The following is a 21578-nucleotide window of genomic DNA, read 5'->3' as shown; positions in this document are numbered from 1 at the left end:
CTTCATTCCTTCTTTCTTCCTCCCCACCCCAGCTTTATTGAGGTATAACTCACAAATAAAAATTGTATACATTTAACACATACAGTATGGTGTCTTGATACATGTGTACCTTTTGGAGTACCACAGTTAAGCTAATTAACATATCTGTCACTTCACATAGTTAACCTTTTTGTATGTGTGTGATGAGAACACTGAAGAGCTACTCTTTCAGCACATTTCAAGTTTACAATATATTATTTATTTTTATTTTACATAGTTTAAAAAGAGACAGAACCTTTGTCGCCCAAGCTGGTGTTCAGTGATGCAGTTACAGCTCACTGCAACCTGAAACTCCTGGGCTTAAGCGATCCTCCCATCTCAGCCTCCTCAATAGCTGGGACTACAGGCGTGCACTACCATGCCCAGCTAATTTTTTTTTTTTTTTTTTTTTTTTTTGTGCAGTGACGTGATCTCGGCTCACTGCAAGCTCCACCTCCTGGGTTCACGCCATTCTCCTGCCTCAGCCTCTGAGTAACTGGGACTACAGGCACCCGCCACCACGCCTGGCTAATTTGTTGTATTTTTAGTAGAGACGGGGTTTCACTGTGTTAGCCAGGATGGTCTCTATCTCCTGACTTTGTGATCCATCCGCCTTGGCCTCTTAAAAGTGCTGGGATTACAGGCGTGAGCCACCGCGCCCAGCCTCACCCAGCTAATTTTTAAATTTTTTGTAGAGGCAAAGAATCGCTGTATTGCCCAGGCTGGTCTTGAACTCAGCTTCAAGCAATCTTCTAGCCTCAGCTTCCCAAAGTATTAGGATTACAGGCATGAGTCACCTTGCCTGGCCAAGTATATGGTAAGTTATTATTATTATTATTTTAGACGGAGTCTTGCTTTGAGTGCGGTGGTGCAGTCTCGGCTTACTGCAACCCCTGCCTCCCAGGTTCAAGCAATTCTCCTGCATCAGCCTCCTGAGTAGCTGGGATTACAGGCGCCCGCCACCACGCCCAGCCAGTTTTTGTATTTTTGTAGAGACAGGATTTCACCATGTTGGCCAGGCTGGGCTCGAACTCCTGACCTCATGATCTGCCCACCTCGGCCTCCCAAAGTGCTGGGATTACAGGTGTGAGCCACCATGCCTGGCCAGTACGTTATTATTAACTGTGGTTACCATGCTGTACATTAGGTCTCCAGAACTTATAACTGAAATTTTATATCCTTTTACCATAATCTTCTCATTTTCCCTACCCTTAAGCCCCAGACACCCCCTTCCTACTCTGTTTCTATGAGTTTGACTTGAGATCATGTGGTGGTTATCTTTCTGTGTCTATTTTACTTAGCATAGTTCTCTCTAGGTTCATCCATTTGTTGTCACAAATGGCAAAATTTCCTTTTTTAGGACAGAATTACATTCCATTATTTGTGTGTTCCACATTTTCTTTATCCATTCACCCATCAACAGACACGAGTTATTTCCGTATCTTATTTCCATCTTTTGGTTATGAATAATTCGTCTACAAACATTAGTGTACACGTTTTTGTGGGGACATATGTTTTCACTTCTCTTTGACTATGTACCTAGGAATGGAATTGCTGAGTCATGTGGTAACTCTGTAATCATTTGAAGAACTAGAACCACCATACTGTTTCCAAGGTGCTGCACCATTTTACATAATTAACAGCAGTCTATGAGGGTTCCAGTTTCTCCATATCCTTAACAGCACTTGTGTTATTTACCCAGGTGCATGCCTGTACTCTCAGCTACACAGGAGGCTGTGGCAGGAGGATTTCCTGGGCCCAGGAGTTTGAGACAAGCTTGGGCAACAGAGAGAGATCTGTCTAAAACTTTTTTTTGCCGGGCACGGTGGCTCGTGCCTATAATCCCAGCACTTTGAGAGGCCGAGTCAGATGGATCATTTGAGATCAGGAGTTCGAGACCAGCCTTACCAACATGGCGAAACCCTGTCTCTGCTAAAAATGCAAAAATTAGCCAGGCATTGTGTCACGCACCTATAATCCCTGCTACTCAGGAGGCTGAGGCATAAGAATCACTTGAACCTGGGAGATAGAGGTTGGAGTGAGCTGATTTGATTCTAGGTATCCTATTAGGTATGAGATATTCTCTCATTTTGATTTGCATTTCCCTGATGACTAATGATGCTGAGTGTTTTTTTCTGGTGCTTATTGGCCATTTGTGTATCTTCCTGGGAGAAATGACTATTCAGATACCTAGGCCATTTTTTTAAAAAATTTATTTTTAATTATCGTTTTTATATTTTTAGACACAAGGTCTTGCTGTATTATCCAGAGTGGTCTCAAACTCCCGGGCTCAAGCAGTCTTCCCAACTCAGCCTCCTCAGTAGTTGGGACTATAGGCGTCAGCCACCACACTCGACCTTTGCCCCAAGTAGCTTACAGGTGTGCACCGCCACACCTGGCTAATTTTTGTATTTTTAGTAGAGACAAGGTTTTGCCATGTTGGCCAGTCTCGTCTTGAACTCCTGACATCAGGTGATCTGCCCACCTCGGCCTCCCAAAGTGCTAGATTACAGGTGTGAGGCACCGCGCCTGGCTTTTTTTTTTTTTTTTGAGACGGAGTTTCACTCTTGTTGCCCAGGCTGGAGTGCAATGGCGTGATCTCGGCTCACCGCAACCTCTGCCTCCCAGGTTCAAGCCATTCTCCTGCCTCAGCCTCCCAAGTAGGCGCCACCAGGCTTGCATAATTTTTTTTTTTTTTTTTTTTTTTTTTTTGAGATGGAGTCTCGCTCTGTCCCCTAGGCTGGAGTACAGTGGCGTGATCTCGGATCACGGCAAGCTCCGCCTCCTGGGTTCACACCATTCTCCTGCCTCAGCCTCCGGAGTAGCTGGGACTACAGGTGCCCGCCACCGTCCCCAGCTAATTTTTTGTGGTTTTAGTAGAGACAGGGTTTCACTGTGGTCTCGATCTCCTGACCTTGTGATCCGCCCACTTCGGCCTCCCAAAGTGCTGGGATTACAGGCATGAGGATACTTTTTTTTGTATTTTTAGTAGAGATAGGGTTTCTCCATGTTGATCAGGCTGGTCTCGAACTCCCAGCTTCAGGTGATCTGCCCGCCTCGGCCTCCCAAAGTGCTGGGATTACAGGCGTGAGCCACCGTGCCTGGTCCTTTTTTTTTTTTTTAAATTGAGATTTAAGAGTTCTCTATATATTCTGTATTCTAGATGTAAGTCCCTTATCAGATATGATTTGAAAATACGTGTTCCCTTTCTCTGAATTGTTCACTTTCTTTATAGTGTTCTTTCAAGCACAAAGATTTTAGTTTTAATGAAGCCTGTTTTATGTTTTTCCTTTTGTTGCAGATGCTTTTGGTGTTAGGTATCTAAGAATCATTGAGAGTCATGAGTCTTCCCCTAGGAGGAGCCAGGGTTTATTAAAATGAGGCTACAAGAGTTAGATCTGGAAGACACATTTAGAATAAGGATACCAACCCCATCTCTTAGTCTGAAATATGTGGGAAGTGGAAGAATAAGCTAAAATTTCTGTATTAGAATGTTTCAAAGGAAGCAGTTCCTTCAGGGTAGAGCTAGTAAGAATTGGAAAGATAACACTGAAGTGGTGGGTGATGTAGGGGAGTTTGTCTCCTCTGGAAAAGGGTTTTGATGACATCCCTTTGCCAAAGCGTGTGACCGTGTGGTAGCACCTTGGCTTCAGTTAGACTAAGCTTTGACTGATTTGGAGCCTCCTCAGCACTGTGCTATTTGTATCTGTTCTGCCCTGGAAACAAAATTAGTTTTTCACTTGAAATAAAGTTGCCTCATTTGACATCTTACCACAGATCAGAGGGTGGAGCATAAAACAAGGTTTCCTTATTAATCATGTGATAATGCTATTTAAAGGTATTTGAATTAAGTCAGTATGTGTGTGTGTAGGGAGGTGGAGAATTAAAATCACATACACCAAGTTATTGTAATTTCTGCTTGAAAATCTTCAGGGAACACGGGATCAAGGAAAGAACTGAATGATTGCCACCTACCCATCCCAGTCTTGAGGAGGGTCTTCATGTAATTAAGGGAAATGGGAAGAATCAATGGTGCTTGGTTGTTAAAAAGCTATAGGTAAAGGCTTGATTCTGATAGTGTGGATATAGTCAAACAGTCTCCCTCTATTCAGTTACCCTTCTGGGAATCCTAACCCAAAATACTCAAGGCGAAAATAGTTGAACGACATGGGAGTTAAGAGTGCCCATCCTGTCTGAGTACAGTTGCTCATGCTTCTAATCCGAGCACTTTAGGGGGCCAAGGCAGGAGGATTACTTGAGTCCAAGAGTTTGAGACTAGCCTGGACAAGAAAGCAAGACCCTGTCTCTACAAAAAAAAAAAAAAAGGACAAAAATTAGCTGGGCATGATGGCACATGCCTGCAGTCCCAGCTACTCAGGAGGCTGAGGCAGGAGGATCACTTGAGCCCAGGAGTTTGAGGCTGCAGCAAGCCTCGATCACACCACTACACTCTACCCTGAGTGATACAGCGAGACCCCATCTGTTAAAAAGAAATAAAAGGGAGCTGGGTGTGGTGGCTCACGTCTGTAATCCTAGCACCTCAGGAGGCCGAAGTGGGTGGCTTGCCTGAGCTCGGTACTTTGAGACCAGCCTGGGCAACATGGTGAAACCCTGTCTCTGCTAAAGTACAAAAATTAGCCAGGAGTGGTGGCACACACCTGTAGTCCCCACTACTCAGGAGGCTGAGGCATAAGAATTGCTTGAACCCAGGAGGTGGAGGTTGCAGTGAGCTGAGATCGTGCCATTGCACTCCAGCCTGGGCGACAGAGCAAGACTCTGTCTCCAAAATAAATAAATAATAAATAAAATATAAAGGACACATATCCCTGTGCAGTAAGAATTCCAAGTATAATTTTTGACTCCCCCCAACTACTGAGTCAACTGGAAGCTTTACTAATAACAAACAGTCAGTGAATACGTATTTTGTATGTCTATTATGTACTGTACTCTTTAAGCTAGAGAAAAGAAAATGTTATTAAGAAATCATATTCACTATTAACGAAACATACTATTCAGTGGAAGTGGATCATCATAAAGGTCTTCATCATCTTTGTGTTGAGTAGACTTCAGAAGAGGAGGGGTTGATCTTGCTGCCTTGGGTGACAGAGGCAGTGGAAGGAGAGGCAGGCATTACTTGCTGTAACTTTTATTGAAAAAAATTTGCGTAGAAGAGGACCTGAGTGGTTCAAACCCCTTGTTCCAGGGTCAACTACACCCAGATGCTGAGCAGGGAAAAACGAGGAAGTGGGATTAATTGGCTTGTCTGGGCCAATCAGGCTGACTCAGCTCTATTTGAAAAGATGGCAGAAACTGCGAGTTTGAGAGCTTCTCAATCAGGAATTCAGGAATCCCACATTGAGCCTCTTTGACCAGATTATTGGGGCCAGCCTGAGTCTTGAGTGACAGGGCAGTCTGGTTCAGGTCAAGTATCAGACCCAGTAGGAGAGTGAGAGACCAGTGTACATATATCTACCAGGTTTCAGATGTAACCCATCAATGAGGACACCACTACCTTTCCTTGAAACCATTTCTCTGTGTTCTCGTAGGCCTCCCTAGCCATAGCTCTGCCTCCTTAGGTCCAAGTCTGGGGAGGACAAGGAGAGGAGAGTAACCCTATTCTAAAGCCAGTTCCCTTGTCATGAGCCTTAGCTGCTGCCTTTTCCTACCTAGAACTAGCCACACATCCATTTCCTGGCCCTTTCTAATGGCCTAATGATCCTTTGTGTGTAGACCCAGCACTTTCTCCGTCATGAACAGTGTTACCCAATCTTGATGTGGTAAAAGAGGGAAGAAGATAGTAAAAAGGAAAGAGAGAGAGCACTTGGACTAATTTTTTTCATTTCTGAAATGCGATGGTTGTACAAGTTGTCCTCTAAGGTTTTTTAGGTCAAATTTTTGTAATTATGTGATTCTGGATAGTTTCTGACTGCGGGAATTTCCTGCTGCAAAAACTAGTACTCATAGGCATCAAAAAATGTAAGCTGGCCGGGCGCGGTGGCTCAAGCCTGTAATCCCAGCACTTTGGGAGGCCGAGACGGGCGGATCACGAGGTCAGGAGATCGAGACCATCCTGGCTAACACGGTGAAACCCCGTCTCTAAAAAATACAAAAAAACTAGCCAGGCGAGGTGGTGGGCGCCTGTAGTTCCAGCTACTCCGGAGGCTGAGGCAGGAGAATAGCGTGAACCCAGGAGGCGGAGCTTGCAGTGAGCCGAGATCGGGCCACTGCACTCCAGCCTGGACGACAGAGCGAGACTCTGTCTCAAAAAAAAAAAAAAAGTAAGCTGCTATTTTCTTTTTTTTGAGACAGAGTCTCGCTCTGTCACCCAGGCTGGAGTGCAGTGGCGCAATCTTGGCTCACTGCAAGCTCCGCCTCCCAGGTTCCGGCCATTCTCCTGCCTCAGCCTCCCAAGTAGCTAGGACTACAGGCGCCGCCACCTCGCCCGGCTAGTTTTTTGTATTTTTTAGTAGAGACGGGGTTTCACTGTGTTAGCTAGGATGGTCTCGATCTCCTGACCTCGTGATCCACCCGTCTTGGCCTCCCAAAGTGCTGGGACTACAGGCTTGAGCCACCGCGCCCGGCCAAAGCTACTATTTTCAAACTTGAGGATAACAGTGCATTGGGAAATCATGGAGTCATTATCAAGAGTTTGCACATCTGGTTGGGCGCAGTGGCTCATGCCTGTAATCCTAGCACTTTGGGAGGCTGAGGCAGGAGGTTCGTTTGAGCCCAGAAGTTTGAGACCAGCCTGGGTAATATGGTGAAACTCTTGTCTCTACAAAAAAATACAAAAATTAGTTGGGCATGGTGGTGTACATCTGTAGTCCCAGCTACTTGTGGGGGCTGAGGTGGGAGTAAATTACTTGAGCCCAGGAGGTCAAGGCTATATAGTGAGTTGAGATCACGCCACTGCACTCCAGCCTGGGCGACAGAGTGAGACCCTGTCTCAAAAAAGAGTTTGCACATCTACTCATTCAGTTCTCGTTATCTATAGACTAAAATATACATCTCCCCCCTATATAGTACTATTTTTGAATATATGTAAATTAATAAAATGTAAACTTAAAGTGTTACTGAATGTATAACAGTTTGTTGTTTTTTGTTTGTTTTTGAGATAGTCTCTGTTGCACAGGCTGGAGTGCAGTGGTGCGATCTCGGTTCACTGCAACCTCTGCCTCCCAGGTTAAAGTGATTCTCCTCCTTCAGCCTTCCGAGTAGCTGGGACTGCAGGCACACATCAGTTTGTTGTTTTGGTTTTTTTGTTTGGTTGGTTGGTTTTCTTTTTTTGGAGACAGGGTCTCACCTTGTTGCTCAGGCTGGAGCGCAGTGGCACAATTTTGGCTCACTGCAACCTCTACCTCCTGGGCTGAAATGATCTCACACTTCAGCCTCCCAAGTTACTGGGACTGCAGCACACGCCACCACTCCTGGCAAATTTTTTTTTTTGACAGGGTCTCACTCTTTCGCCCAGGCTGGTGTGCAGTGGTGCCATCTTGGCTCACTGCAACCTCCACCTCCTGGGTTTAAGCAATACTCTTGCCTCAGCCTCCCAAATAGCTGGGATTACAGGTTCATGCCACCATGTCTGGCTAATTTTTGTATTTTTAGTAGAGACAGGGTTTCACTATGTTGACCAGGCTGGTCTCAAACTCCTGACCTCGAGTGATCCACCTGCCTCGGCCTCCCAGTGTGTTGGGATTACAGGCGTGAACCACTACATCCAGCCTGGCAGTTGTTTGTCATTGTATGTTTTCTCAGTGAATATCTCATGGGGATCCATGAAAACTTTTAGATCTTTTTTTTTTTTTTTTTGAGACGGAGTCTCACTCTGTCTCCCGGTCAGAGCCATCGCACCCGGTCGCGTGGACCCCTTTTTAAGATCTAAAAGTTTTCAGCCTGGCGCGGTGGCTCAAGCCTGTAATCCCAGCACTTTGGGAGGCCGAGACGGTCGATCACGAGGTCAGCAGATCGAGACCATCCTGGCTAACACGGTGAAACCCCGTCTCTACTAAAAAATACAAAAAAACTAGCCGGGCGAGGTGGCGGGCACCTGTAGTCCCAGCTACTCGGGAGGCTGAGGCAGGAGAATGGTGTGAACCCAGGAGGCGGAGCTTGCAGTGAGCTGAGATCCGGCCACTGCACTCCAGCCCGGGTGACAGAGCGAGACTCCACCTAAAAAAAAAAAAAAAAACAAGGGGGTCCACATAATCAAAAAGGTTGGAATTTCTGCTGTAAGCCATTTTGAGATGGGATAGTTCACAGCTTAAGTCAAAGTATAGTTATTACGCACTGCATGTTTAAGAGACAATTCATAGGCCAGGTACAGTGTTCATGCCTGTAATCAACAGCACTTTGGGAGGCCAAGGGAGGAGGATTGCTTGAGCTCAGGAGTTCAAGAACTGCCTAGGCAACGTAGTGAGACCACATCTCTACTAAATATTAAAAAAAAAAAAATCAGCTGGGTATGGTGGCATGTGCCTGTAGTTGCAGCTACTTCGGAGGCTGAGGTGGGAACATCACTTGAGCCCAGGAGATTGAGATTGCAGTAAGCCATGATTGTGCCACTGCACTCCTGGGCAACAGAGCAAGACCCTGTCTCAAAAAAGATAATTCATGGAGATAGAAATCATCAAAGAAGATTAAGCTCCTCTTATATGTTAGGTATTGTATAGTAAGTCTCCCTTCCATTCTTATCCTCTGGGCCCGTTAGAGGCTGCTGCTGGTTGGTTTGTTTTTTTTTTTTTTTTTTTTTTGAGATGCAGTCTTGCTCTGTCGCCCAGGCTGGAGTGCAGTGGTGCAGTCTCGGCTGACTGCAAGCTCCACCTCCCGGGTTCACGCCATTCTCCTGCCTCAGCCTCTTGAGTAGCTGGGACTACAGGCATCTGCCTCTGTGCCCGGCTAATTTTTTGTATTTTTAGTAGAGACGGGATTTCACCGTAGTCTCGATCTCCTGACCTTGTGATCCGCCCGCCTCGGCCTCCCAAAGTGCTGGGATTAAAGGTGTGAGCCACCATGCCTGGCCTGTTTTGTTTTTTTTGAGACAGAGTTTTGCTCTTGTCACCCAGGCTGGAATGCAGTGGCACAATCTTGGCTCACTGCAGCCTCCTGCCTTCCGGCTAATTTTTGTATTGTTAGTAGAGACAGGGTTTCGCCATGTTGACCAGGCTGGTCTCTAACTCCTGACCTCAAGTGATCCTCCAGCCTCGGCCTCCCAAAGTGCTCGGATTACAGGTGTAAGCCACTGCGCCCAGCCTGCCACTTTTAATAATTCTTGCACATGTTCCAGGAAAACCTATGTGGATATATATGTGTGTATGTGTATATTTTTTTAATGTGATTTTTAAAAATAGCGTTTTTATTATTATTATTATTTTTTGCAACAGAGCCTTACTCTGTCGCCCAGGCTGAAGTGCAGTGGCGCAGTCTGTGCTCACTGCAACCCCTGCTTCCCTGGTTCAAATGATTTTCCTGCCTCAGCCTCCCAAGTAGCTGGGATTACAGGTGCCTGCCACCATGTGTGGCTTATTTTTGTATTTCTAGCAGAGGTGGGGTTTTGCCCTGCTGACCAGGTTGGTCTCGCACTCCTGATCTCAGGTGATCTGCCCGCCTCAGCCTCCCAAAGTGTTGGGATTACAGGTGTCAGCCACCGTGCCCAGCCAAAATAGGATCTTTATCTTCTGGAAATATGGGTAAGAATATTGATTTGTTTGTTTTTCAGTTCTATGTTGTACTAAAAATTTAATCAATAAATGTATTCCTAAAGAGTAGAAAATTGAAATGCAGCCGGGCACGGTGGCTCACTCCTGTAAACCCAGCACTTTGGGAGGCCGAGGCAGGCAGATCGTGAAGTCAGGAGTTTGAGACCAGCCTGGCCAACAGGGTGAAACCTGGTCTCCACTAAACATACAAAAATTAGCCAGGCGTGGTGGTGGGTGCCTGTAATCCCAGCTACTTGGGAGGCTGAGGCAGGAGAATTGCTTGACCCCGGGAGGCAGAGGTTGTAGTGAGCCGAGGTTGTGCCACTGCATTCCAGCCTGAGTGACAGAGACTCCATCTTGGGTGTGGGGGGGGGGCGAGGTGGGAATTAAAATGCTGTTCAGATCTTATCTGCATCACTGACAGGGAAACTTTTTGCAGGGTGAAGAAGGAGAATACAGTGAAGAGGAAAACTCCAAAGTGGAGCTGAAATCAGAAGCTAATGATGCTGTTAATTCTTCAACAAAAGAAGAGAAGGGAGAAGAAAAGCCTGACACCAAAGGCACTGTGACTGGAGAGAGGCAAAGTGGGGATGGACAGGTCAGTACATTCCACAGTCCTCCATTTTAGAGGCTGGAATAGGGATTATTGAGTCTTGGAAGAGTAAGGATCCCTTTATCTGTCCTCTAGGAGAGCACAGAGCCTGTGGAAAACAAAGTGGGTAAAAAGGGCCCTAAGCATTTGGATGATGATGAAGATCGGAAGAATCCAGCATACATACCTCGGAAAGGGCTCTTCTTTGAGCATGATCTTCGAGGGCAAACTCAGGAGGAGGAAGTCAGGTAAAAGCCACTTGGTGCTGCCGCTGTCTAACATGTATTTTAGACATGTAGGCCAGGTACTTTGCTAAATGCTTTGCCTGTATTTCATTTATTACAGCATTTTAAGATAAGTATTATGATTATCCTTCTTGTACAAATGAGGAAAGTGGGCTTAGAGTATTTGGTAGTTCTTGGTGAGGCAGCTAAGATGCAGACCTAGGGCAGTCTGTTTCCAGAACTCATCTTCTCTTAATTATTCTACTTTTTCTTTTCTTAATCTGAGGCATAAGGCCTCTGAGAAGTGAGGTACTTGCACAGGCTGCCTTTTAGGAGAAAGGAGATGTTTTTCAGAGGTACTGAGTGGCATGAAATGAAGTCCTTTTCTCATTTCTATGTCTTGTATTTGAGCCCAGCAGGCTCTGAGGTTCTGTGATTCACACTTGCTTAGGGGAGGCCCGTTTTTTATAATCTCTTTGGGATGATGAGGAGACTACGTGAAGTTCCTGTTGTCCCGCTGCCTGACCCGTTTTGTTCATGAACATCTCTACTTGGAGAATTCTGCTGACCCAAGACACTTTTGCTTCGTTTTATCCAGACCCAAGGGGCGTCAGCGAAAGCTATGGAAAGATGAGGGTCGCTGGGAGCATGACAAGTTCCGGGAAGATGAGCAGGCCCCAAAGTCCCGACAGGAGCTCATTGCTCTTTATGGTTATGACATTCGCTCAGCTCACAATCCTGATGACATCAAACCCCGAAGAATCCGGAAACCCCGGTGAGGCATTTTAGAACATAGACTGGGCTAGGCATGGTGGCTTACGGTGGCTTACACCTGGAATCCCAGCACTTTGGGAGGCTGAGGCAGGAGGATTGCTTGAGGCCAGGAGTTCAGGACCAGCCTGGGGAACATAGTGAGACCCTGTCTCCAAAAAAAAGGAAAAAAAAAAAAAATAGACCATAGACTATAGATATGTTTTAGAAAGAACTCTCTTTGCTTTGCTTTGCTTTGCTTGCTTGCTTGCTTGCTTTCCTTCTTTCCTTCTTTCTTCCTTTCTTCCTTGCTTTCCTTGCTTTCTCGCTTTCTTGCTTTCTTTCTTTATTTTGAGACAAGAGTCTCACTTTGTTGTCTAGGCTGGAGTGCAGTGGCATGTTCTTGGTTCACTGCAACCTCCACCTCCCGGGTTCAAGTGATTCTCCTGCTTCAGCCTCCTGAGTAGCTGGGATTACAGGCGTGTACCATCACGATCAGCTAATTTTTGTATTTTTAGTAGAAATGGGGTTTTACTGTATTAGCCAGGCTGGTCTCAAACTCCTGGCCTCAAGTGATCTGCCTGTCTTTCTTGATCTCCCAAAGTGCTGGGATTACAGGCCTGAGCCACTGTGCCCAGCCTCCTTTTTTTTTTTTTTGAGACAGAGTCTCGCTGTCACCCAGGCTGGAGTACAGTGGCCGGATCTCAGCTCACTGCAAGCTCCGCCTCCCGAATTCACGCCATTCTCCTGCCTCAGCCTCCCGAGTAGCTGGGACTACAGGCGCCGGCCACCACGCCTGGCTAGGTTTTGTATTTTTTAGTAGAGACGGGGTTTCACCGTGTTAGCCAGGATGGTCTCGATCTCCTGACCTCGTGATCCGCCCGTCTCGGCCTCCCAAAGTGCTGGGATTACAGGCTTGAGCCACCGCACCCGGCCCAGCCTCCTTTTGTTAATTTCTTAACAGTTTCTTCATTCCATTTTTTGTAGATATGGGAGTCCTCCACAAAGAGATCCAAATTGGAATGGTGAGCGGCTAAACAAGTCTCATCGCCACCAGGGTCTTGGGGGTACCCTACCACCCAGGACATTTATTAACAGAAATGCTGCAGGTACTGGCCGCATGTCTGCACCCAGGAATTATTCTCGATCTGGGGGCTTCAAGGAAGGTCGTGCTGGTTTTAGGCCTATGGAAGCTGGGGGGCAGCATGGTGGCCGGTCTGGCGAGACTGTTAAGCATGAGACTAGTTACCGGTCACGGCGCCTAGAGCAGACTCCTGTGAGGGATCCATCTCCAGAAGCAGCAGATGTTCCAGTGCTTGGCAGTCCTGAGAAGGAAGAGGCAGCCTCCGAGACACCAGCTGCTGCTCCTGATACTGCACCACCAGCCCCTGACAGGCCCATTGAGAAGAAATCCTATTCCCGGGCAAGAAGAACCCGAACCAAAGTTGGAGATGCAGTCAAGCTTGCAGAGGAGGTGCCCCCTCCCCCTGAAGGACTGATCCCAGCACCTCCAGTCCCAGAAACCACCCCAACTCCACCTACTAAGACTGGGAACTGGGACGCTCCAGTGGATTCTACTACAGGTGGACTTGAGCAAGATGTGGCACAACTAAATATAGCAGAACAGAATTGGAGTCCGGGGCAGCCTTCTTTCCTGCAACCACGGGAACTTCGAGGTAGGTATCATAGAACTGGTGGCTTTTTCCCCTTTGCATCATCAGGTTTAGGGGTATGGGACTTCTGTCTCAGGAAGGTGGTGTCTGACAAGTGTCTACTTTTTCTTTTTTTTTTTTTTTGAGACGGAGTCTCACTCTTTCGCCCAAGCTAAATTCAGTGGCACAATTTTGGCTCACTGCAACCTTCGCCTCCCAGCTTCGCCGTGTTACCCAGGATGGTCTCGATCTCTTGACCTTGTGATCCGCCTGCCTCAGCCTCCGAAAGTGCTGGGATTACAGGTGTGAGCCACCGTGCTGGGCCTTTTTTTGTATTTTTATTTATTTATTTGTTTTGAGATTTATTTGTTTCTGTATTTTTGTTGTTTTGAGATGGAGTCTTGCTCTGTCGCCCAAGCTAGATGCAGTGGCACGATCTCGGCTCACTGTAACCTCCACCTCTGTGTTCAAGTGATTCTCCTACCTCAGCCTCCCAAGTAGCTGGGAGTACAGGAGTGCACCACCACGCTGGGCTAATTTTTGTATTTTTAGTAGAGACAAGGTTTCACCATGTTGGCCAGGATGGTCTCGATCTCTTGACCTCGTGATCCACCCACCTTGGCTTCCCAAAGTGCTGGGATTACAGGGGTGAGCCACAGCTACCCTGCCTGGCCCTTTTTTTTTTTTTTTTTTGGTGACAGAGTCTTGCTCTGTTGCCCAGACTGGAGTGCAGTGGTATGATCTCAGCTCACTATAACCTCTGTCTCTGGGGCTCAAACAATTCTCCTGCCTCAGCTTCTTGAGTAACTGGGATTACAGGCTCACACCACCACACCTGGCTAATTTTTGTATTTTTCGTAGAGATGGGGTTTCATTATGTTGGCCAGGCTGTTCTCAAACTCCTGACCTTAAGTGATCCACCCACCTCGGCCTCCCAAAGTGCTGAGATTACAGGCGTGAACCACTGCACCTGGCCCCAGCTAATTTTTAAAAAATTTTTTGTAGTGACAGGGTCTGGCTGATCTTGAACTCCTGGGCTCAAGTGGTCCTCCTAAAGTGCTGGGATTACAGGTGGAACACACTGCACCTGCCCAGTCATCATTGAGCCTCCTGAGTACAGGATCCTTTTCCACAAAAAGTAGAAGAAGACAACGTTGTTATTTGAGCTAATGGTTAAATGTTTGAAGGCAAAAATTTATTCAGTTGAATTTTGATCAAGATCTTCTCTAATATCTTTGAAAGGCAAGCTTCCCTTATTTCCTTAATCTTCTAGAGACAGATTGCCCAATAGAACTTTCTGTAATGATTGTACTTTTGTGTTTTTGTTGTTGTTATTATTGTTTATATAGATACAGTTTTTTTTGTTTGTTTTTTTTAGATGGGGTCCCACTTTGTCACCCAGGCTGGAGTCTGGAGTGCAATAGTGTGACCTTGGCTCACTGCAACCTCCGCCTCCAGGGCTCAAGCAATCCTCCCATCTCAGCCTCCTCAGTAGCTAGGATCACAAGCACACATCATTACACCTGGCTGATTTTTTTATTTTTTGGAAAGACGGGGTTCTCATTGTGTTTTCCAGGCTAGTCTTGAACTCCTGGGCTCAAGCAGTCCTCCTATCTCTGCCATCCCAGAGTGCTGGGATTATAAGCATGTGCTACTGCACCCAGCTGGAATTGAACTTTTAATTAATTGAAACTTAAATGTCCATATTTGGCTAGTGGATATCATACTGGGCAGCATGGTTTTAGAGAGTTAGACCTACATATTACCCATTTTGCCTATTCAGGTTTGTCTTTCTCCAGCCAGATAGATCGAAGGATCTTTCCTTAGTCTGAAATCTAACTTAAATATTGGAACTCTTCATTTGGAGTTATAGCGCCCTTCTTACTATTGGAGGACAATCTCTAGAACATTCCTTTTTGTCTTGAGTCATTTTAGCCAGAGGAGAATCTCCTCTCAAACTTCCAACCTAGATCCCTGTGAATGGGATATAATCAAGTAGATTTACAAAGCATCCCTCCCTTGTCCAGCTGTTGCTCAGAAACTCTTGGGCTGAGATTTTTCAGTATGTAGGATAATGTAATGTGCTAATTATAATCTTCCAATGATTCTATGCAGGGAACAATTTAATAGGAAAAATTTGAACTTGATTTTCTTTATTGAAGTCATTTTGTTTTTCATGTTCAAGGGCTTTATTGCTATATTAAGATGGCAGACAGTGGGGACAAATTTCTAAATGCTGGTGTAGACAGAAAGCAGAGATAGTTTATAGAGAATTTTATTAATTAAAAGAAAAAAGGCATTCCTCATGTGGATACTTAAACCTGTTTCTTGGTAGTATCTTTGAGTCCCACTCACATATGTCTGATCTGCAGAAGTAACTTTTTTGGTTTATTACAGGTATGCCCAACCATATTCACATGGGAGCAGGACCTCCACCTCAGTTTAACCGGATGGAAGAAATGGTACAAAAGGGGAAAAGGGTAGATGGGGGAGGGAGCTGCCTGTTACACAGCTTGTTCATTGTTTAAACCAAGATAAGGTCTTTTTTTTTTTTTTGGAGATGGAGTCTCACCTCATTGCCTAGGCTAGAGTGCAGTGATGGGATCGCAGCTCACTGCAAGCTCTGCCTCCTGGGTCCCAGTTCAAGCAATTCTCCTGCCCAGCCTCCCAAGTAGCTGGCATTACAGGAACGTGCCATCATGCCCAGATAATTTTTGTATTTTTAGTAGAGACAGAATTTCACCATGTTGACCAGGCTGGTCCGAAACTCCTGACCTCGTGATCCACCATGCCTGGCCAAGATAAAGTCAGTTTTTCCATTGATTATCCATGTTTATTTTAATTTGGATCTCAGAAATGTAAGGTAGAAGGTTTAGGTTCAAATCTTTTTTTTTTTTTTTTTGAGACAGAGTCTTGCTCTGTGGCCCAGGCTGGAGTGCAGTGGCGTGATCTCGGCTCACTGCAAGCTCTGCCTCACAGGTTCTCGCCGTTCCCCTGCCTCAGCCTCCCGAGTAACTGGTACTACAGGTACCCGCCACCACGCCCGGCTAATTTCTTTGTTATTTTTAGTAGAGACGGGGTTTCACCGTGTTAGCCAGGATGGTCTTGATCTCCTGACCTCATTATCCTCCCGACTCCCAAAGTGCTGGGATTACAGGCGTGAGCCACTGCTCCTGGCCCTCGGTTCAAATTTTGTTATCTTTCATTATTTTTCAGCTCACTTTGCAAATACCCATTAAACACCTGCCATGTACCAAGTGTTTTTCAACACCTAAAGGAAGGTAGAACTTGACATGAGAGCCCTCTAGAATTCTTATTGTTTAGGCCTCTTTCTTTGTCTCAGGGTGTCCAGGGTGGTCGAGCCAAACGCTATTCATCCCAGCGGCAAAGACCTGTGCCAGAGCCCCCCGCCCCTCCAGTGCATATCAGTATCATGGAGGGACATTACTATGATCCACGTGAGTTTTTTCTTATTGTTGGGGTACTTTTCTTGGCAGTGTGAAGTGAAGTAAGACACTAGGCTCCTGAATTTCTCTTCTGACCTCTCATAGTGGTAATCAGATTGTCTGGTTGCTGTTTTCTTCGCATGGAATATTGAGAACATCTTTTAAAGGGCTTGGGGAACAAGGAGACTTGTCCATGTGATGTGAAGAGTAAGGGTTTATGAGAGTCCCAATGTGATATCTTACAGTGCAGTTCCAGGGACCAATCTATACCCATGGTGACAGCCCTGCCCCGCTACCTCCACAGGGCATGCTTGTGCAGCCAGAAATGCACCTTCCCCACCCAGGTAAGTTTAGTATCTCTGCTTGTATGCTTCCAGTACCTGAGGATATATGTTGGGAGCACCACAAACCCTATCCTCCTGAGTTCTGTGCTGCTAGCCTGGGCGTCTGGCCATCCTGGCTCCCTTGGCAACAAATTCCTCTTGTGTCCATCCTGAGGACTTCCATCCTGAGCCTGATTATACTGAGCAGTCCAGCCAGGCCATCCTATGAAAATGATGTTACTTTATTTTTCAGTTTTTTTCTTCTCCTTATCCAGGTTTACATCCCCACCAGACACCAGCTCCTCTGCCCAATCCAGGCCTCTATCCCCCACCAGTGTCCATGTCTCCAGGACAGCCACCACCTCAGCAGTTGCTTGCTCCTACTTACTTTTCTGCTCCAGGCGTCATGAACTTTGGTAATCCCAGTTACCCTTATGCTCCAGGGGCACTGCCTCCCCCACCACCACCGCATCTATATCCTAATACACAGGTGAGATGGCTAATGATCATGTTTTTCTAGATACATATTCTTTAATTCAGACAGGAATGTGGTATGGGGAGAATGCTAAAGGAATTTGAGAGAACATTTCAGTGCCACTGATTTGTATGTGACACTAAGACGCCTCTTAGTGGTCAGGAGCTGGAAATGCAGCTTATGTAATGCCCATCATCTTTATTCTTTACAGTTTTTTTCTCTGTCGCCCAGGCCTGTAGTGCAGTGGCATGATCTCAGTTTACTGCAACCTCCACCTCTTGGGTTCAAGCGATTCTCCTGCCTCAGCCTCCCGAGTAGCTGGGATTACAGCGCCTGCCACCACCCCCGGCTAATTTTTGTATTTCTAGTAGAGATGGGGTTTCACCATGTTGGCCAAGCTGGTCTCAAACTCCTGATCTCAACCGATCCACCTGCCTCAGCCTCCGAAAGTGCTGGGATTACAGGCATGAGCCACCGCACCCAGCGTTCAGTTTCTTTAATGGTGTTTCTTTCCTGTGTTGTGGTACATCATAGGTGGCAGTACCTGCTTTTCACTCTTGCATAAAGAAGCTATATTCTACTCCTTATCACCCCACCTCTGTCCTGCTTAACTTCCACCACGTTGACATAATCAAGTATCTGTAGTGTCGCTACTGAACTCAGCCTTTTCCATTTGTCAGCTGATGTTAGGAATTAGAGAAAGCTGGGCAGTACTTTGAAGAAATAAAAACCAGAGCAAAATAATGACAAATTAAGGCAAAAATGAATAGTCACTTTATTTTGAAGGGTGGGCAGATCAGATATTTTTAAAATTATAAATTCCCCAATACTCTTGTGGATGAATAATATTTCCTGTTCATCATAGGTTGGATGAATTCATTCCTAACTTTTTCTTCTCCTGGCTTGTGGGGTCCAGGCCCCATCACAGGTATATGGAGGAGTGACCTACTATAACCCCGCCCAGCAGCAGGTGCAACCAAAGCCCTCCCCACCGCGGAGGACTCCCCAGCCAGTCACCATCAAGCCCCCTCCACCTGAGGTATGCGAGCTCCTTCCCATACTTAATGCACATGCTCCGTCAGTGGGCTTTCCTTCTCCCCAGAGGATTTCCCTCATTTTTCTGGGTGTGTTTCTATGGAAAACAGTCTTTTTGGTATGACCTGATAACAAATTCCAACTTTATTATTTCAGGTTGTAAGCAGGGGTTCCAGTTAATATGAGTTTCTGAATATTTTAAATCTTAACATCATATAAAAGTAAGTGCACAACTTACTGTGAATATTCTTAAAACTAATGCTTACACTTGCTTAACAAACAAAAATCACTAATTAATGCTTTTTTTTTTTTTTTTTTTTTTTTGAGATGGGAGTCTCAGTCTGTTACCCAGGCTGGAATGCAGTGGCACAATCTCGGCTCACTGCAACCTCCATCTCCTGAGTTCAAGTATTGCTCTTGCCTCAGCCTCCTGAGTAGCTAGGATTATAGGCACGCACGACCACACCTGACTAGTTTTTGTATTTTTAGTAGAAATGGGGTTTCACCATATTGGCCAGGCTGATCTTGAACTCCTGACCTCAGGTGATCCTCTTGCCTTGGCCTCCCAAAGTGCTGGACTTACAGGCGTGAGCCACCCCGCCTGGCCTCTAATTAATGCTTTAAGTTATAATAATCATAGGATATCTGAGGAGGCTTAAAGGAGTCCTGAAATTTGCCAGTTTGTTTGTTTGGCAAGTGTATTGGGCAAGGTTGAAGTAGAAATGACTGTTACATGACAATTTTCAATTTAGAAGCTACAAGGAAAAAATACAGGAAGGCAATTTGAGATGTTATAGCAGAAAAAACCAGTTCTAAAGATCATAGAGGAGAAAGACTGGGGGTTTTGTTGCTTTTGTTTTGTTTAAGGACATTACTTAATACACATTATTTAGAAATGTGGCTTTTTGAAAACAGCTTGTAAATGCCCAGAAGGCCCACTAACACTTTGGTGGTTCTTCCCTTTTTCCAACCCCTGTCAGAACGGCAGAGGTGAGAACTCAGAAGAGAAACACAGCTGGCTATCTACTACCAGAAGGGCTTCAAAGATATAGGGTATGGCTTCTACCAGCAAACAGCTGAAAGAGGAGGACCCCTGCCTTCCTCTAAGGACAGGCTCTGGAGAGAGGGAGAAACAAGTGGACCTCGTCCCATCTTCACTCGAGTTGGCTGTGTTCGGGGGAGCAGAGCCAGACAGTCCCAAGCTTCTGAGTCTAGATCCAGAAGCCCATGTCTTCTGCTGTTCTTCACTTTCTTCTGGGAAATTGAAGTGTCTTCTGTTCTCAAGGAAGCTCCTTCTTGTTTGTTTTGTTTTCTAAGATGTTCATTTTTAAAACCTGGCTTCTTATCCTTAATATTATGTTAGTTTTTTCTCTTTGTCTCTGTTTCTTGCTCTCCCTACCTTTAAATGAAACAAGTCCATTCTTCTGGTTTGCTAGCCCCTCTGGATTCCCTTTTGACTCTTCCCTGCATCCCAGATAATGGAGAATGTGTCAGCCAGCCTTCCTCACCAAGGCTAAAAAGACCTGGCCTTTCACTTTTAGTTGGCGTTTGTTATCCTCTTGTATACTTGTATTCCCTTAACACTAACCCTGTGGAAGCATGGCTGTCTGCACAGAGGGTCCTATTGTGCAGAAAAGCTCAGAGTAGGTGGGTAGGAGTCCTTCTCTTTGACTTAGGTTTTTAGGAGTCTGAGCATCCATCAGTACCTGTACTATGGTGGGCTACTGTTCTCTGCTGAGGGCAAATACCCTACTGTGGGGAGAGATGGCAAACCAGATGCTTTTGTGAGAAAGGGATGGTGGAGTGAGAGCCTTTGCCCTTAGGGGTGTGTATTCACATAGTCTTCAGGGCGCAGTCTTTTGAGGTAAGTGGAATTAGAGGGCCTTGCTTCTCTTCTTTCCATTCTTCTTGCTACACTCCCTTTCCAGTTGCTGTGGACCAATGCATCTCTTTAAAGGCAAATATCATCCAGCAAGCAGTCTACCCCATCCTTTGCAATTGCTCTTCTCCACGTCTTTCCTGCTACAAGTGTTTTAGATGTTACTACCCCGAATTCTACTTTTGTCCTTGCAAACAGAAGATACTACACCTGGGCTTAAGGCCTAAGGAAGCCAGTCACCTTCTGGGCAAGGGCTCCTATCTTTCCTCCCTATCCATGGCACTAAACCACTTCTCTGCTGCCTCTGCGGAAGAGATTCCTATTACTGCAGTACTTCTGTCCGCCAGGGGTAACTTGGCCACTGTCCCTGTCCTTCTGCAGAACCTGAGGGTAAAGATGGTGGCTGTGTCTCTCCCGGGTAATGTCACTGTCTGTTTTTATTCCTTCCCTCTAGCAGCTGGCCTAACCACTTGAGTCACAGTTGTGGCATGGCGGGGTGGGGGGGGGGGGCACTTAATCTGTAACCCCCAAGGAGGAAATTACTAAGAGATTCTTCCAGGGGTAGCTGGTGGTTGTGCCTTTTGTAGGCTGTTCCCTTTGCCTTAAACCTGAAGATGTCTCCTCAAGTCTGTGGGCAGCATGCCCAGATTCCCAGACCTTAAGACACTGTGAGAGTTGTCTCTGTTGGTCCACTGTGTTTAGTTGCAAGGATTTTTCCATGTGTGGTGGTGTTTTTTGTTACTGTTTTAAAGGGTGCCCATTTGTGATCAGCATTGTGACTTGGAGATAATAAAATTTAGACTATAAACTTGGCTCTCTTGCCAATGTTTTGCATGAGTCTTGATTTGGGAGGGAGGGAAGAGGACTCCCTAATTCCCCCACAGGGTCACGGTCACAACTCAGGTCAGCCCAGACTTGTGAAACAGAAGCCCAGAGAGATGAGGAGCCCCTTTGAGGCCATAAATGTGTCTGCACTCCCCATCAGTTACCTTTTTTAACCACATAGATTACCAGGATATCATGCCATCCCTTAGATTGGAAGTGTCAGGGACAGAGAAGTAGAGAGATGCTGCTTATTCACATGAGCATCTAGTATTCTTTATGGCTTCCTTTGTGTTTGGCAAGTAAGTTTCCCAAGGTAATATGCCATCAGATGTCAATATAACTATACCAAGTCCTCGGCTGGGGGAAGTGCAGGTAGCTAGCTTTCTTGAAAAGTAAAGATGCCGACACTAAAGTATTAAGGACCACAGTCTTAGGGAGATGATCAGGTCAGGTAAGGGGAAGGAATTTTTTTTTTTTTTTTTGTATTTTTAGTAGAAATTTTTGTATTTTTTTGTACCAAAAAAAAAAAAAAATTATATTTTTAGTAGAAATGGGGTTTCACCATGTTGGCCAGGCTGGTATTCTTTTTTTTTTTTTTTTTTTTTTGAGACGGAGTCTCGCTCTGTCGCCCGGGCTGGAGTGTAGTGGCCGGATCCTGGCT

General features: G+C 45.8%; 1 protein-coding gene across 1 annotated transcript in view; it reads left to right on the top strand.

Moving 5' to 3' along the window:
- CASC3 (CASC3 exon junction complex subunit) overlaps window positions 1-20905 on the top strand; it is a 33729-nt gene extending 12824 nt beyond the window's left edge. Inside the window, exons 4-14 of the mRNA XM_033183137.1 lie at window positions 10156-10314; window positions 10405-10556; window positions 11131-11307; window positions 12270-12958; window positions 15332-15396; window positions 16278-16392; window positions 16626-16724; window positions 16979-17193; window positions 18095-18217; window positions 18370-18434; window positions 19194-20905. Of these exons, the coding sequence (XP_033039028.1) occupies window positions 10156-10314; window positions 10405-10556; window positions 11131-11307; window positions 12270-12958; window positions 15332-15396; window positions 16278-16392; window positions 16626-16724; window positions 16979-17193; window positions 18095-18217; window positions 18370-18393 (1818 nt within the window). The 3' untranslated portion in view covers window positions 18394-18434; window positions 19194-20905. The remainder of the gene's footprint in view (window positions 1-10155; window positions 10315-10404; window positions 10557-11130; window positions 11308-12269; window positions 12959-15331; window positions 15397-16277; window positions 16393-16625; window positions 16725-16978; window positions 17194-18094; window positions 18218-18369; window positions 18435-19193) is intronic.
- Window positions 20906-21578: the final 673 nt, after the last annotated feature.

This window comes from Trachypithecus francoisi, unplaced genomic scaffold (assembly GCF_009764315.1).
Source record: "Trachypithecus francoisi isolate TF-2019V2 unplaced genomic scaffold, Tfra_2.0 Lachesis_group20, whole genome shotgun sequence".
NCBI lineage: Eukaryota > Metazoa > Chordata > Mammalia > Primates > Cercopithecidae > Trachypithecus > Trachypithecus francoisi.
The sequence above is the reverse complement of the archived record's forward strand: the minus strand, read 5'-3'. Positions and strand labels throughout refer to the sequence as shown.